The sequence below is a fragment of the Barbatula barbatula genome (genome assembly GCF_947034865.1).
Source record: "Barbatula barbatula genome assembly, chromosome: 7".
In the NCBI taxonomy this organism is placed as follows: domain Eukaryota; kingdom Metazoa; phylum Chordata; class Actinopteri; order Cypriniformes; family Nemacheilidae; genus Barbatula; species Barbatula barbatula.
This window is the reverse complement of record NC_136770.1, coordinates 20,123,392-20,138,513: the sequence shown is the minus strand read 5'-3', so window position 1 is coordinate 20,138,513 and position 15,122 is coordinate 20,123,392. Positions and strand designations below refer to the sequence as shown.

The window sequence follows — 15,122 nt, the reverse complement described above, 5'->3', positions numbered from 1 at the left end:
ACTTTTGGCTACCATTGTAATTTTTCCTACTATCTACCACTACCAATTTGTAAAAACTATTTGTCAAACGCAAACATTTTTTACAAGCATAACCGGTTTTCCACCTTAAGTATAATCGAGCAATAGAGCACAATGTTGACACTTTCATTATTGAGTCTAAATGTGTCTTTAATATAAACAGCTGAGTGTTTTGAAGTTCTTTATGTCAAGCAGGTAAGACTAATCCAAACAAACATTGCACACTTGCTATCATTACTAACACATGAGACCGCAACCAGGGCATAAACTAAGCACGCACATCAGAACTATACTTGAAATTCAACTTAAAAATGCAACTAAACATCTAACGTAGAACTCTGTTCACCTAAAGAGAAAATCCGGTCAGCTATTTTGACCTGCACAGAAAATAATATTAAATGAACTTGCGTGTGATGGTAATTTCAGAAAGATTAAAACCAGCTACCATATTGGCAATGCCATCCCTCGGCACCCTTGAGCTTACACAACTTGGGTTTATTGATAATTGCTCATTTAATAATGCATGTCATTAACACTTTATTCCCAAGTTTGAGGCAAGGACTCTGAAATGTCAACTGTTTAGCGATGTAAAAAGGTTAGTTTGGCATATGTGCAATTTAGAATGTGCGAGTGCTTGACATTTGTTCTCACGCCTCAAATTATTCAACAAAAAACATTTGATATATAGTTTAACCAATATGATTGTAGAGTACGAAAACGATTTATGACAAATATGAAAAAAAAATTCTAAAGAAAAACTATATAGAGCTAACAAAAATACACATTTTAAGAATTAAAACACTTAATTTCTCTTTTAATCCATGTGGTCAATCATTTTATCAGATGGTATCAACACCCTGGTGCCCAATGATTACCATATTCATATACTAGTATTTACATCAAGATTCCTTATTACACCATGATACTAAAATGATGGACTTTTGCTAGAGAAACTGCATCCCACAGTCCTTGATTTGCCATGTGTATTGCCACCAACCCCACTCCGAAGCTGTCAAACACTATTACAAGTGTCCACATGAATCAAACTTCATTTGAAGTGTGCATAGAGAATTAGAACAAGCAATACATAAGTTCCTTATTCCTCTGAAGAACCATTTAGCACAACACAGCGAGTTCTGCCCACGCTTCTGACGGTAATTGCGGCACGAGGAGGTCATCAATAATGTATTCAAGATCACTTACACATCATGGAGCAATCATAGGTTTGAAGAGAAACGCTTCTCCAGAGCGGCAGACAATCCTGCATGCGACGAATGCGAATAACAAAGGCAACGGCAGTTATGTTGGTTAAATAGTTTTAGGAATACATGAGGGGAACGTGATGTTTTATTGTGAAGACGTGCTTATGTTATATAAAAAGCATTTTCATGTGTAAAGGTCATTTATAAAGTGCATAATAAACAACATTTTAATATAATTAGACTGAAAAATAAAACATTTAACCTACCTTAAATTGTATTTAGTCTGGAGGTAAATAAATAACAAATATGTAGGCAATTAAAAATGTTTAACACATGGAGAACTCATTCTACTTGACTCCATGCTGCCTCTTAGTGGCCGGATAACGAATGGCATCTTTTGAACTACTGTCATTTGCATTTCTGTGCTCAACCAAAGCTGCAATGGAAACATAGTTTGTATCCTAAACAAGGCAACGAATATTTCAAATGTTATTCATTTTCAACGCATTCAGATTTAGTTTTCCTGGTACATGGAGAGGTAAGATGTTGACAGTTTATGTGGATACTCTGCATGCTTCAATCATTCACAGCATCTCTGATCTAACATAACAATGGACCTCTTCACCATCAATATCCTAATTTACAACACTAATTATGTAGATATCTGGCTTGAGTATCCGAGCTGATGGGATGAAATTATCAACATTTACGTGTATACCTGCAATCCTATTGCTTTACTAATGGCACTAATTGGCCACTCCTTTAGAATAATTGCAGCGACTGCAGTCAAGTTCTGCGCTGGCCTTTTTATTCAAGTATTGTTTTTCTGCATATAAACAGAACAGAGAGCAATTAAGATAACTCTGAGGAGGGGACTTTACAGAGCAATTCAGAACTGCTGATGTTGAATTAGACTGGTAGTTACACGCGAGGTTGAACTTTGGTGGGTGGACCTGAACGGGTTAGAACGGGTGGTTTTAGGGTACGTACTGCATTAGGGTTTAACTGGATTTGGAATGTTTCATCGGATGCCTTCAGAAAATGTGGAGAGGCTTACAAATGAAGGACAATTTTGGTGCCAATATCAATATTAAAGGGATAGTTTGTGCAAAATAAGATTCTGTCAACATTTACTCACCCTCATGTCATTCCAATCCTCTATGACTTTCTTTATCCTGCACAACACCAAATATATTTTCTTTGGTAACCAAACAACATTGGATCCCATTGACTTCCATTGTACAAAACCACTTTTATGGACATTTGAGACATAACTTTCAAATGAGTTTGAGAGTAAATAAAGGTGACAGATTTTTTTGGGGGGGGGGTGGGAGATCTATCCTTTTAAAATGTAATAGCAGTGATAATTATTTTGTGAGCATCACTATGTAAAATGTGTAATATGAACATAAGGTGCCTTTAAAAAAAATGTTTATAGTATAATGTAAGTCGCTTTGGATAAATGTAAATTATGTAAATGTAAAGCAAAATCAAATAGAAAAGGATTTGTACTTTTGAACTGTTTATTGCAAAGTGTTTAAATGTAAAAAATCCAAAAATAAAACAATAATGAACAATTAGACTTGCTTATTGTACAACTGATACAGTAAGTTCCAACACTGGTGCTTTTGTGTATAAGATGCACTGTACACATGCGACAAAGTGTCTACCGAATGCACAATATACTACTGCATTTGACTAAATCAATTGAGAAATAACATGAGTTACTCAGTCAACTAAAATAAAGTAGAAGAGACTTTATTTTCTAAATGTAAGATGCAAACCTTCTCTACCACAGACTCTGACCACCCTCTATGACTAAGTTATGCCCCGTCATGTAGTCAGAGGCATCAGATGCCAAGTAAACTACTGCAGCTTGGAGGTCTGTCACTTGAGCCAGTCGTCCGGCTGGGATATCTGACAGCCAGCGCTGAACCAAAGGCTCCAGACTATCTGAATGGATGAGAGGGGTGTCAACAATACCGCTATAGAGAGAGAGAGAGGGAGAGAAAGAGAGAGATGTCAGGCAAGGTGACAGTGTTGTTTTCAGCTACTCGCTTCAGTTATGGCAGTCACAAAGACATAAAACGAAGTTGGCTCTCCTTCAAGGACTTCAGAACAGAGAAGATCAGCTCGGTGATGGTGTTTACACTGCTTCGCTGTCTTTTAATAGGTGGATACTGTGATTGATACTCTGCAGATTGACGAGGGGTCTTAAAGGAACGGTTAACCTAAAAACGTCATGATTTACTCGTCCATGTGAGATTGTGTTTACCGTCAAATAGAGAAATTGTAAAGTAGCTCCTTTATCGTAACAGTACGTAGTGGTCACGTCTTAAAGAAACACCACATTTAACAACTCATTTTGTGGTGCTATCAAGGTGCTATCTCATCTTTTTTGGAGTCCACTGGTGTATAGGAAGAGATGACTGAAGATTATCCTTGTATGCGACAACATACGGGTTTTTAAAAAAGTAAATGTTACATTATTTACATTTATTATGGCCTATAACTATAAAATATTTTTTTATTATTTTAAATTTGGAAGAATAGCAGAATCCACACCACAACAATAACACTACAGAGCAACAACATATTTGAGATTGATTATAATAATGATATAATATGATATTGTGAAAAAAATATATATTTTCATCCTTTATGCACCCTTATTTTGTTTAAAACATTATTGAATTTCTTTCTTCTGTGGACCACAAAAAAAAGAGAAGTTTTCTAGTGGTTTTGTGTCCATACAATGACAGTCAATGGGCCCCAGACTGCTTTGTCGCCGACATTCTTCAAAATATCTTCTTTTGTGTTCCTCAGAAGAAATAAAGTCAAAAGACTTTAGGATGGGTAAATGATGAAAGAATTTCCATTTCTGGGTGAACTATCACTTTAAAATAAAAACACGAACTATGTTTGCTTGCACATCAACATTTGATAGACTTCTTGATGTGAACAGGCTTTTAGCAACAATACTAACATTATGTCTGAATTTTAACTACAAAAAACGCACAGCAAACTGTAACAAATGCATTTAACGACAAAACAGCCACATGGGAAATACGCCTTGTCTATTCGCACACTTGACAAAACAGCCGACGAAATTCCCAACAGCCTTCCGCACGATTTAAGCCTGCTGGAATGGATTCCATTCGCCTTGATACCAAATCCTACACCGGGGCTAAATTAGAGGCACTGAAGTAGCATGTGACACCTTCGGTTAACATATTCAAATCTCAATTATATTTCTCTTCAGCGCTGCTTTATCAGGACAGCAGTCGTGGCAATCAAAGGCTTACTGTTTTCCCTCAGCCAATTTCGGAGATAATGCAGCTTATCACTGTCGCGGCTAAAGTTGCCAATGAAATCAGCCGGCAGTCAACCTCGCGCGTTAATTGTGATTCCCTCCACCCATACGCATATTTACCGACCGTCACTTTGTTGAACTCAGAAGCCCATTGAGGGACCTTATGTTTGGGGGGGGGTCAAAAAAGAATTAAAATGAGAAAACAAGCGAGCGCTACATAAAAATAAAGTGCGTATATGTGTTGCATGTTCGTCGTCTCAGGGATGTCAGGGGTTTGGGGATGCTCTGCTTCGAGCGTCACACGCACACTTTCTCTCTCCCTTTCTCTCTGAAAAACTGCTTTGACAAAGAGATACAAACAAGACCGCCATTGTTTCGCTGACACTTCTGCTGAAGAGGCTAATTTGAATTCCTAATTGAATATAACAATTAAAGAAACTGTTTGCTGTACTCATCCCTCAAGATTTCATCCAATTAAACCGGATTGCATTGTTTCACGCTGTAATTTAGTAACCGAGTCTCAATTGTGTGCCTCTTTGTGGAAAATAAAGCAGTTTGACCCTGTCAAAACAAATTAAGTTTCCACTTAAATATCGAAACATTTCTCTTTGCTTAATTGGTCCAAAGCACATATAAAGAGAGAAAGACTTCTTCATTTGCAAAATGTTGGCATTGATTCAGGTGTTATATTCCAAAAAATAACGGCGAGCAATTCTGCCTGAACCGGGCGCACACTGTACGATTTTAAACAACGTTACAATATCTCAGTGAGATTGTCAACAACATGTTTGCACCATATGTGTGTTGACATCTTTTGTGAAGCTATTTGATACAGATTATAGCCAACTCTCCCCATTCTGACATTGCTAAAACTTTTAAGGCTAAAATGGAAAATGCATATCGATCCGCAGTTTGACGATGCGGTCAGCGGTCATCTCACTTACGGGGAGATGCAGTTGACTCGAACCCCTCGGTCGATCCACTCCGTACCCAAGGTTTGTGTAAGCTTGACCACCCCGGCTTTGGATGTGTTGTAGGAGAGCTGTTTCTGTGGATGTGGCACTATTGAGAGAAAAACAAACGATAAAAAAACTCATTACGAGTGCAAATGAATAGTTATGGGGTGTCACGACATCAGGTTTTTCACTTTGCAGTTATTGTAGCCAAAAGGGTGGGGTGCCCTGATATTATCACGGTATGTTTATGAACAAAAAAGTTTAATTCATCTTTAATTTTGTACATTTTGTGTTTTCTCCTCTTTGGTCAATAAATCCCATTTAACATTCAAGGATTAAAGAGAGAGTTTTTACCATTGTGGCACTTAAGGCAAAACTTTTTTTTACAATATTATCATATGTGTATGATTATTGATGATCATGGTTTTGTAATATCACGGTTATTATTGCCCATGCCAGTATATTGTGACACCCCTACTTATAATAATGATTTACAAGTGTAGCTGACTGGTACGATTTCTCTGGAAATGTCAGTTTTACATCATTTAATTTAATTACCCTAACTCAAATAAGGATTTGTACGTAAAGTAGCCTAAAATTTTATGTTTCTAAACAGAAATCGCCATATGGTGGCAAAAGATATCGATTTAAATAAACATGTTTTAAGTTTGTTAAGAAGAAAGGAAGCTTTTAATAAATACGTTTAAATATGTTTTTTAAGCAAATAACTAAACCAACCAATTCCATGATAAATATTTACAAGATATTTACGAAAACGTTCAAGTATTGTAAGCGCTATGCAACATCGTAATGTAAACAAATCAACTTTCATTAGCAACTCTAAACAAATTAAAATCCATTTCATACTCCATTAACGACCCAAACATGTGACTAATACAAGGCCTTTTTACTTCATTCTGCTCATAACTCAACGAGAGGGCCCTGAACTCAAATGTGACATGAAAACACTTTCGTTAGCTTTTGGGACCCCGCAGATGAAGCGATGTAAAATGAATTACTCGTTCAGCGTGCATCATCTTCAGGAACAAAGGCAAGATGCCATTTGTTTGCCTTGACCATCACAGATGCTCGACGCTGCGTGCGTTGCGGGGAAAAAGGGGCTCGCTTGATTAATCATCGCGAGGGAGGCTCCAAGTTACATGCAACTTTAGTAGTTAACCTCATCACCCAGTGATCTCACTGCCAAATTGCCGAGGTTGGGAGCGGGATGATAAATACGGCACAGCTGTGCGAAGGCAGCGGACGGTCCTGTGGAGACGAGCTCTCCGGCTCCTCGTTTGCTTTTAAAGGAGAAACGCTAACCGGACTATTGTCAGTTTGGGCCTGGATTCAGCAAAAAAAGAAACAGCGCATCGGGACGCTCTGTTGTATCCCTGTTATTTGAAGAAGGGGTAGTTACAAACAAGCTTGGAACCTCGGCTTATCAGCACTCGAAAAGGCCAACAAGTATTAATCCTTACAAAAAAACGTGTGGATAGAACCACTTTTTATCCCTTACATCAGTCGACACTGATGCTTTAAAAGAGCAGACAGCACGAGGGGGCGAAAAGGTAGGAAGAACAGAAAAAGAAATATTTCTAAAACCATGTTTAACATCCATCCAGGTTTTAATTCACTTTTTATGAGGACAACAACCCAGCTGCACTGTGATCTGCACATTTCAGAGATGTTGAGGGTCAGAGTGATGTCATCCGTGGCTGATTTCCATTAAAAGACCATTGGCTCGCGAATGTTAAAAGGACAGCTCACCTTCAAAATAAAAATCTGGCATTATTTGATAACATTTTCCAAAATCAGTATGAATTTTCCTCTCCCGTGGCACGGTGTGTGAGCGTAGCAATATTTTTCAAATGATCACATGTTTATTCCACATGAAAAATGTCACACGGGATGAGAAAATAATGACGGAATCGTATTTTTGGATGAGCAGTCCCTGAACAGCCAGCCTGCTTAAAGGGATAGTTCACCCAAAAATGAAAATTCTGTCATGAGTTACTCAGCCTCAAGCTGTTCCGACCCTGTATACATTTCTTTGTTCGGATGTACACAAAGAAAGATATTTGGAAGAATGTTAGCAACTGAGATTTCTGGGGCATCGTTGAATACTGTAGTAGAAAACAAATGTTCTTTTTAGGTTCTGTTGAACACAAAAGAAAATATTGAGGAATTTAGGAAAACAAACAGTTCTGGGGCACCTTTGGCAACCATTTTAATGGTAGTCAATGGTGCCCCAGAAATGTTAGTTGCTTACATTCTTTCAAATATATCTGTGTTCAACGGGGCAAAATATTATACAGGTTTGGACTTGTAACTTGTAATTCATGACAGATTGATCTTAAAGATACATTTAAATGTGTAAATGCACAACAAGGTTATTAGAGTTTACTACAACTAAAATTATTAAACATTTATATTAATTAAAGTCAAATCAAATATCATCCTAAATATTGTCTAAAATGTTAAGGCATTAAAATGATAACCTCAAAATATACATAGTATTTATGGTTTCATTTTTGCGCCATTAAAGCATTTAAGGCCATATTCCTCGAAAATAAATAAAAACTTAACTAAAAATAAATTAAACTTAAACATAAAAAATGTACTAATAAATGAGAAAATCACAGGTCAGAATTGCCAAAAGTTCATCAAAAATGAACACAAATATTAAAACTAGGTTTTTAAAGTTTGTTCAAAAATTAATAAAACAATAACTAAACTATTTCATGTTAGGTCAATGACTATTTTATCCACGGGCAGGCAGGCAAATCGCAAACCCACATGAATCCTTTGAATTATTTCAAGAGGCATTTAAAACGTGTTTGTTCGTCCTGCCCATCTACCCTAAAAAGAATGAGAAAACATTTAAAATAAAAAAACTGTGTGTGCTTTTCACCAGATGGACAGAGGCAGTGTCATTGTGCGTTTTAATTGGACTTTCAAGATGTATTTCCCCAACTTGGCTACAACAGCTCCCATCTGATTACACATTATGACAATATTATAACAGATGTCCAAGCCAATAAAGAAAATTCCTGAAGGACTGTAGGTAATGTGAGTAATTGATCACTTTTTCCCTTGCCCTCCACTTCCTTCCTCCCTCGCTCTCTACTTTCTGTAGCAGCGTGTTCCCGTGTTACAGATTGCACCCACAGTTGGGACTAACGTCCATATGGTACACAAGTTTATTGGCTACTTGACTACTCTGTTGATGGAGTGCCGCTGTTGCGCAGCGAGGGACCTGTTGGAGGCATTGTGTTACAGCCTGCTGCATAAAAAATAAAATCAAACGCTCGTTTTTTCACAGTTAAAGTTTGAACTACAAGACCGGCAGCACACCAGGAAGTCCCTTTGCACGCGGATGAACCACAGGTTGCAATCGCTCTGTGAAAATGTTTTTAGTGATGCAGAAAACAAAATATTAGAGGCCATACGGCTTTAGAGCTTAACAAACTAAACAAAAGATGTAAAATAAATAACAAATAATGTAACTGTAGTTTTATTCATTTTAAATTCAAGTTCATTGTTCACCTACAAAGCCACAATTTCAGCACTAAGCCTCCAAAACAACCTAAAACATACCAGTAAACTTTTCTTTCGCTCTGAATTTAACTTCTTCAGCGTTCTCGTTTCCAAACCCCACCCCTGCGTTTGATGAGAGTATTAAATTCAGAGGGAAGAGACAGTGTAATATCTCAGCTTATGGCGGCATAAAAATCATCACTCACCTATTAAACTGGCCATGGAAGCTGTGTTGATTATCTTGCCGTATCCCTGCTTCAGCATGACACGACCGGCCGCCTGAGGCGGTAATTTGAGGGAGAGAAGAGACAAATGTGCTTTCAGAGGAACATCACAGTATTGACACCTTCACTAATCAGACCTCCACGTCTACAGGGAGAAGAATAACACTCCCTGGATGGGTAGAGAGACAAAAAAAGTGTCAAAAAACTGGCGGCGTTCATTTTAAACGCGCGGGAGGCTTCTCCATCACCTTAGAGGTTTGTGTAAAACGGCTTACTCTGATTTATCTGCTGCCTGGCAGGATTTAATGTCTTCTAATGCTGTAGGTATGAAATCACTTTCTTCACACCTCTCTGTTCTACTATCAAAGGTTTTATAAGCTAATGGAAAAGTTGCTAGTGCTAATATACAAAAGCTTCAAGTTCGAGCTAATTTTTGAATCAGAAAACAATACATAATACCTTGTCTTAATATATTTTTATACTTGAAAATTAAGTTGCATTGTTATTGTAGGTAACAAAGGTGTTGCCATTCCGAAGATCATGTGTTTTAAAAATGCTTTTGAAATTCTGGCACCCTGTCCACATCCTCTAAATTCATATGATCCTAGAACAAAAGGTCAAAGCTTATTTTTTCTAAACAAAAACTTACCACTTACTATCAAAATGTTGGTAAGTTTATTACAAACACCATATGTTGAATCGCTTTCATGCACTTATTCATTCTTTTCATTTGGTGTTGTTTTATTTTATTTAGGGCACTGAGTGACCCAGGACTGTCACTGGGCCGCCTTACAAATTACAGGCACGTAAGGCATCTGGTCTGTGGGTCTGTAAACTCAAAGCGGTGAAAGTGTACCACATCATTAATATGAAACCTCTGAGCAAAACCTGACGCGGGTGGTTTATCTCAGCTGGAATTAATGACAAACAAAATATTAAAATGATGAGGTACCTGGCAACACATGAAAGTCCCTCTGAGGTTAACATTAAAGGTTCGATCCCATTCCTCCAGACTGGTGTGTTCGCTGGCCGAGTTCTTGTTAATGCCAGCATTGTTGCAAGCGATGTGAATTGTGCCCCATTTTGAAACAACGTCGTCAATCATCTTCTGAACGTCCTCTGGTTTGCTAATGTCCGCGGAAACGGCCATGTTGGGAATGCCTGGAATGACATGGATGCGAGATGTACTGTAGTATCTGTATGTGATAAACTCTAACATGCATATGAAAAGCAATTACAGTAATCAAATTGTGTGTGTCCCAGTTTTAAATATTAATAATTTTTATAATAAAATATTAGGTTTTATAATTATAATAGATAACAGATATACAGTGTATTTTTATATAAAGTGAATAAAAAACAGATAAATAACTGAATAATAATAGATATATTATTAATATTTCAAAACAAATTATCTGTTATTATTTATTGTTATTACTGTTGCAAGTGACATCCTCTACCCCCAGAGCTAAAATAAAAGCAAATTGTTATGAAAATATATATAAAACTCACAAATTAATTACTGATGCAACAAAACTAAAGCACAAAAGATGTGAAAAATCTCTTTAAATGCCCTCATTCAGTGTCGTCCTATGACACCATGGCGTCATCTGCTGGAAAGATTAAGTATTGCAATAGAAATGAGATTAGATTTCTTATTTCCACAGCATGACATGACATGTACAATGACGGTAGGTGCACTTTCTGAAATGGTACTCAAAGCACCTTTTACCTTTAACAGTCAGTTCACAAGCCACATTCTCTGCTTTTCCTTTATCCATGTCTATAATGGCCACTTTTGCTCCGGCCTCCCCAAGAGCGTGTGCGAAGGCCCTTCCAATGCCCTGACCGGCCCCCGTCACATAGGCCACTTTTCCATCTAAACGCATCCTGTCCAGCACCGCCTTCCCTTGAACTCCTCGGAAGACCTCATCATAGGTCACATTGTTCTATCAAACATACATCATCATTAATTGATGGCATCATTAAGATTGCCATATAGTTATATAAAAAATAATGAATTATAGGGTTAAAGTACATTTGGACAGTTTTTTTGGCAGTTACCTCCATGTCAAAAAGTGTCATAATTTACGTAAAGTATGGCTCACCTGTGTGTTTGCTTGAGGTGTAAATGGGACTCTACGTATAATTGTGAGACCATCTCTCAAAGGAATAATAACCTTTAAAGACGAATTAAAACAATGATTATAAATACCTAAAATATACGTTTAATTATATCCTTACATACATAACAGATTGTAGAATATATGTTTTTAAAGGGATAGTTCACCCAAAATGAAAATGATGTCATCATTTACTCACCCTCAGCTTGTTTCAAACCTGTATACATTTCTTTGTTCTGATATTTGGAAGAATGTCAGTAGCCAAACAGATGTCATCTTCCATTTACTGCCATAGTAGGGTGAGTAAGTCGATGGGAGATGAGATCTGTTTGGTTACTGACATTCGTACAAATATCTTCCTCCGTCTTAATAAGAAAAAATAAATGTTTATAGATTTGGAACAATCTGAGGGTGAGTAATTGATGACAGAATTTTCATTTTTGTGTGAACTATCCCATTAAAGATCTAAATCTGAATTTAACCAGAGCAAAAGCCTTATTATTTACCTAAAAATAAGCTAAACCAGCAAATTACATTTTAAAGGCATTTGGTTAAGACCAATAAGACCAGCATTAATATAAGTATTTGAATATATAATAAATATATCAAACACACACACACCTGCTCTACACGAGGATCATTTGTGACAAACTGACTGAAATCTCTCAAAGCTATCCCCATCTCATCTGCTGAATCTTTGAGATAAACTCTTCCTTTAAACAGTGTGTTGTCCACACATATAACTCCATCCATGCGCAGGAGGTTATGGTCCATCAGGAACTTATAATAGTTAATGTAGTTTTGTTTGTCTGCATCAATGAAAACCAAGTCAAACTGCTCTCCTGACGCAGCCAATTCCTGCAAAACGTGATAACCAACATATTCAGACGATATTATACTTACAGATTACATTGTGAGTATATTATAATATAATGTTATACATTTTGAATGAAATAGTCAAACGAATATGTAGAGAAAGGTGTGTTGATACCTTCAGGGTCTCCATAGCAGGCCCAGTCTTTACTATTATCTTTTTACCGTGTGGAGACTTGTCAAATATAGGCTGGGAAAACTCTTTGAGAAACGGCTCAAGCTCACAGGCAACGAGTTGACCGTTCTGTGGTAAAGCTTCGGCCATTGACAATGCCCCATATCCAGTGAACATTCCTATCTCTAAGACCCTCTTTGCCTTGCTCATGTGAACCAGCATCTTCAATACCTGACCTGCAGAATGACCAAACATGCTTCAAATAAAACAATCAACCGTGGGCATGCACCAAATATAATTTATTTCAAAAAAACATAAAACACATAGCAACAAGTATATGGCAATGTTCCTGCTCATACAGAAATGTAATATCATGGTCATATTTGGAAAATACAGATTATATATGGAAGTATATGTGTTTATTTCTAATTCAGCTTTGTTTATCACATATTATAGGTGTATGTGCTATCATTAGAGAACATAGATTTTCACTTTCTAATTTAAAACATCCATCCACTTTTATGACTCTTCACAGAAATGTGCGTGCCAAATATGTTACATATAGGTAAACAGCAATCTGCATGTTTTGTAGTATATGAATTTTAGATGCATATAGTATGGAACATAGCTGAATATAATTAAAATCCATATATATATATATATAGATACATATACATGTGTCTTCTCTGTATTTCCATTGGAAATTTCTGTAAGGGAACAAAGCCAGATAGTTTTGTTTATTAAAGAGTAGGATTAATACCTTCTACCTGTCCAGTGATGCATGTAATAGGAAGCCTAAACAAGGTTTTTCCATCCTCATACACCTTATCCCAGTCATGAGACATTGATTTCCTTTTTTAAAAAGAAATATATATATATATATATTAACTAGCATTATAAAAACATTATAGTAAATGGTATAACAGTTTTACAATTGCACATGAAAGGCAACACAAAATACAATCTAACCACAAAATTGCAAACAAAGACAAATCGTTCGCAGGATGATTCATTCTTGTGAACTTCTCACCTGTACAACTCGGCCAGTGGTTCACTCTCCTGGCTGCTCGTGTTTTCCAGGTATACGTCCAGACCGCCGGCGATGTCCAGGGCCTTCTGCAGATTATCTCGCAGTTCAGCAGGAACATTGGCGTTATTGTCTGCAACCTCTTTAGCCTTCAGCAGGTATTCAACAATGAACTCCACAGGAGTATCTGCAACTAATGTACCAAAGCAATTCTTTGCAAATCTTAAAGACAAATGTTTCAGCTAGTCTATTTATAAGTGCAAGGTGCCCCTACAAAGTCTATGTCTAAATAATTGATCCACACTGTAAACACAAGTGTGATACGTGTATTTGAAGGCAGGCCTACGTGTTTACTTTACTTGTAAATTAAATGCAGCGTAAATCTCCATTGTTTACAATGTGGTACTATACTACATTGTTGTACTATACTACATTGTTGTACATCTGGCTGCAAACTGCAGTTTAGGGCGGGGCTAACCGTGCTGCTCCGCCCCTTACTCGACTTATTGGTTAGCAGGCGGGTTACATCGGAGTCACTCTGACCATAACCCACTAACCAATGAGACGCGTTGGATGCATGTCGCACCGCCCCGTACTGCAGGCTGCAGGCAGAACCTTCTCAAGTAAATCGGTTCTCAAGTACTACACAGCGCCCCCATTGTTTTCTCATTGAAATCTGTGGCCAAATGTGGAACTGCATCGAAACCTAACCTAAAATGCCGTAATGCCCTTTTTTACGAACGCATAATCAATGCTAGATTGCCACATCGAGGCGAAATAACGCAAACGCACAACGCAATCTGTCAGAAACAGATTTAAAACGAGTTTAAATCACTTGAATACCTCGTTGTCAGCTTTAAATAAATACAACAGAAGTTGCGGTTATCGATTATATTCTATGGTCCAGAAGTTACTTCAATAAATAAACATCGCGACGCATGGATCAAGTTTAGTCATCAGCTTTAAAAAACTAAAAACACACTTTATAATCAACGTTTACTTGTTTGTTGTCACTTTACGTCTTGACATGTCAATGCCACGTGATCTTTTGCTCGACACCACTGACTGTGTGCTGACACACTGACCCTGACCACAGTTATTTTCAACTCTGCGTGTAACGTGAGACTATGTTGTAAAACTGCGTATTAAGCATATTAAAACATATAATCTTCCATTTTTCCATTTGAATTAGGTTGTCCGTCACACAGGTTTGGATACGGAAAATGCAAAGGTCTAATAACTGCACATACCTTTTGTTGCCTGCATAGCGAATGATCGTAGATTGATTTAGAAGTCTTGCGCTCGAAATGTTTCCCGTTGCACAAGCACACCTCCAAACATTTAAACTTACGCAAATGATCACGTGACTACCTTACGCAAGTGTACGACTTTGGAGTCAGCACGCTTCTCCGCAAGCTGTCTCACGTGTGATCGGCACTGCGCGCAAGCAGGACACGCAACTTGAGTATGACCTAAGTGACCTCTATGAACCCTCGTACTAAGCCCCCAAACTTCGGTGTTTTTAAGCATTACCTAAAGTAAACGCTTAGGTTAAACGTAGACATAGGCCTACAATCGTATTTGGTGATCAAACCAAAATGAACAATGTTGCTTTATTTGTGATAAAACCACAGATTTACCATCACCTCACTACATTTGTAATAGTTTATCCATTGCAGTAGTAAAACCATTGTGAGGAGTCTGACAAAAAAAATCAAATTTTACAAAAAC

The 15,122-nt window shown here is 37.3% G+C and overlaps 1 protein-coding gene across 2 annotated transcripts; it reads right to left on the bottom strand.

Annotated features, from left to right (window-relative positions):
* Nucleotides 1–2,727: 2,727 nt before the first annotated feature.
* LOC306896185 (3-oxoacyl-[acyl-carrier-protein] reductase FabG) lies at nucleotides 2,728–14,878 on the bottom strand. 2 transcript variants are annotated; one of them, XM_079459934.1, is made up of 11 exons: nucleotides 14,642–14,878; nucleotides 13,395–13,584; nucleotides 13,125–13,216; nucleotides 12,368–12,600; nucleotides 11,998–12,234; nucleotides 11,362–11,433; nucleotides 10,986–11,202; nucleotides 10,206–10,414; nucleotides 9,236–9,308; nucleotides 5,478–5,595; nucleotides 2,728–3,205 (listed from the first exon to the last, which is right to left on the bottom strand). In XM_079459934.1, the coding sequence occupies exons 1-11, from the start codon at nucleotides 14,655–14,657 to the stop codon at nucleotides 3,010–3,012; spliced, it is 1,653 nt and encodes a 550-aa protein (XP_079316060.1). In that variant the 5' UTR covers nucleotides 14,658–14,878; the 3' UTR covers nucleotides 2,728–3,009. The 2 variants fall into 2 exon arrangements, with proteins under 2 accessions (XP_079316060.1, XP_079316061.1); XM_079459935.1 differs by having other exon boundaries at nucleotides 2,729–3,205; nucleotides 13,132–13,216; nucleotides 14,642–14,836.
* Nucleotides 14,879–15,122: the final 244 nt, after the last annotated feature.

What these genes read in the sequence shown, in the direction of transcription:
- LOC306896185 (XM_079459934.1), bottom strand. An exon ending in CATCACTGGACAGGTAGAAG is followed by an intron (nt 12,601 to 13,124) that starts GTATTAATCCTA and finishes GTCATTCTGCAG; the next exon opens with GTCAGGTATTGAAGATGCTG. An exon ending in ATGATCCTCGTGTAGAGCAG is followed by an intron (nt 11,434 to 11,997) that starts GTGTGTGTGTGT and finishes TCGTCTTTAAAG; the next exon opens with GTTATTATTCCTTTGAGAGA.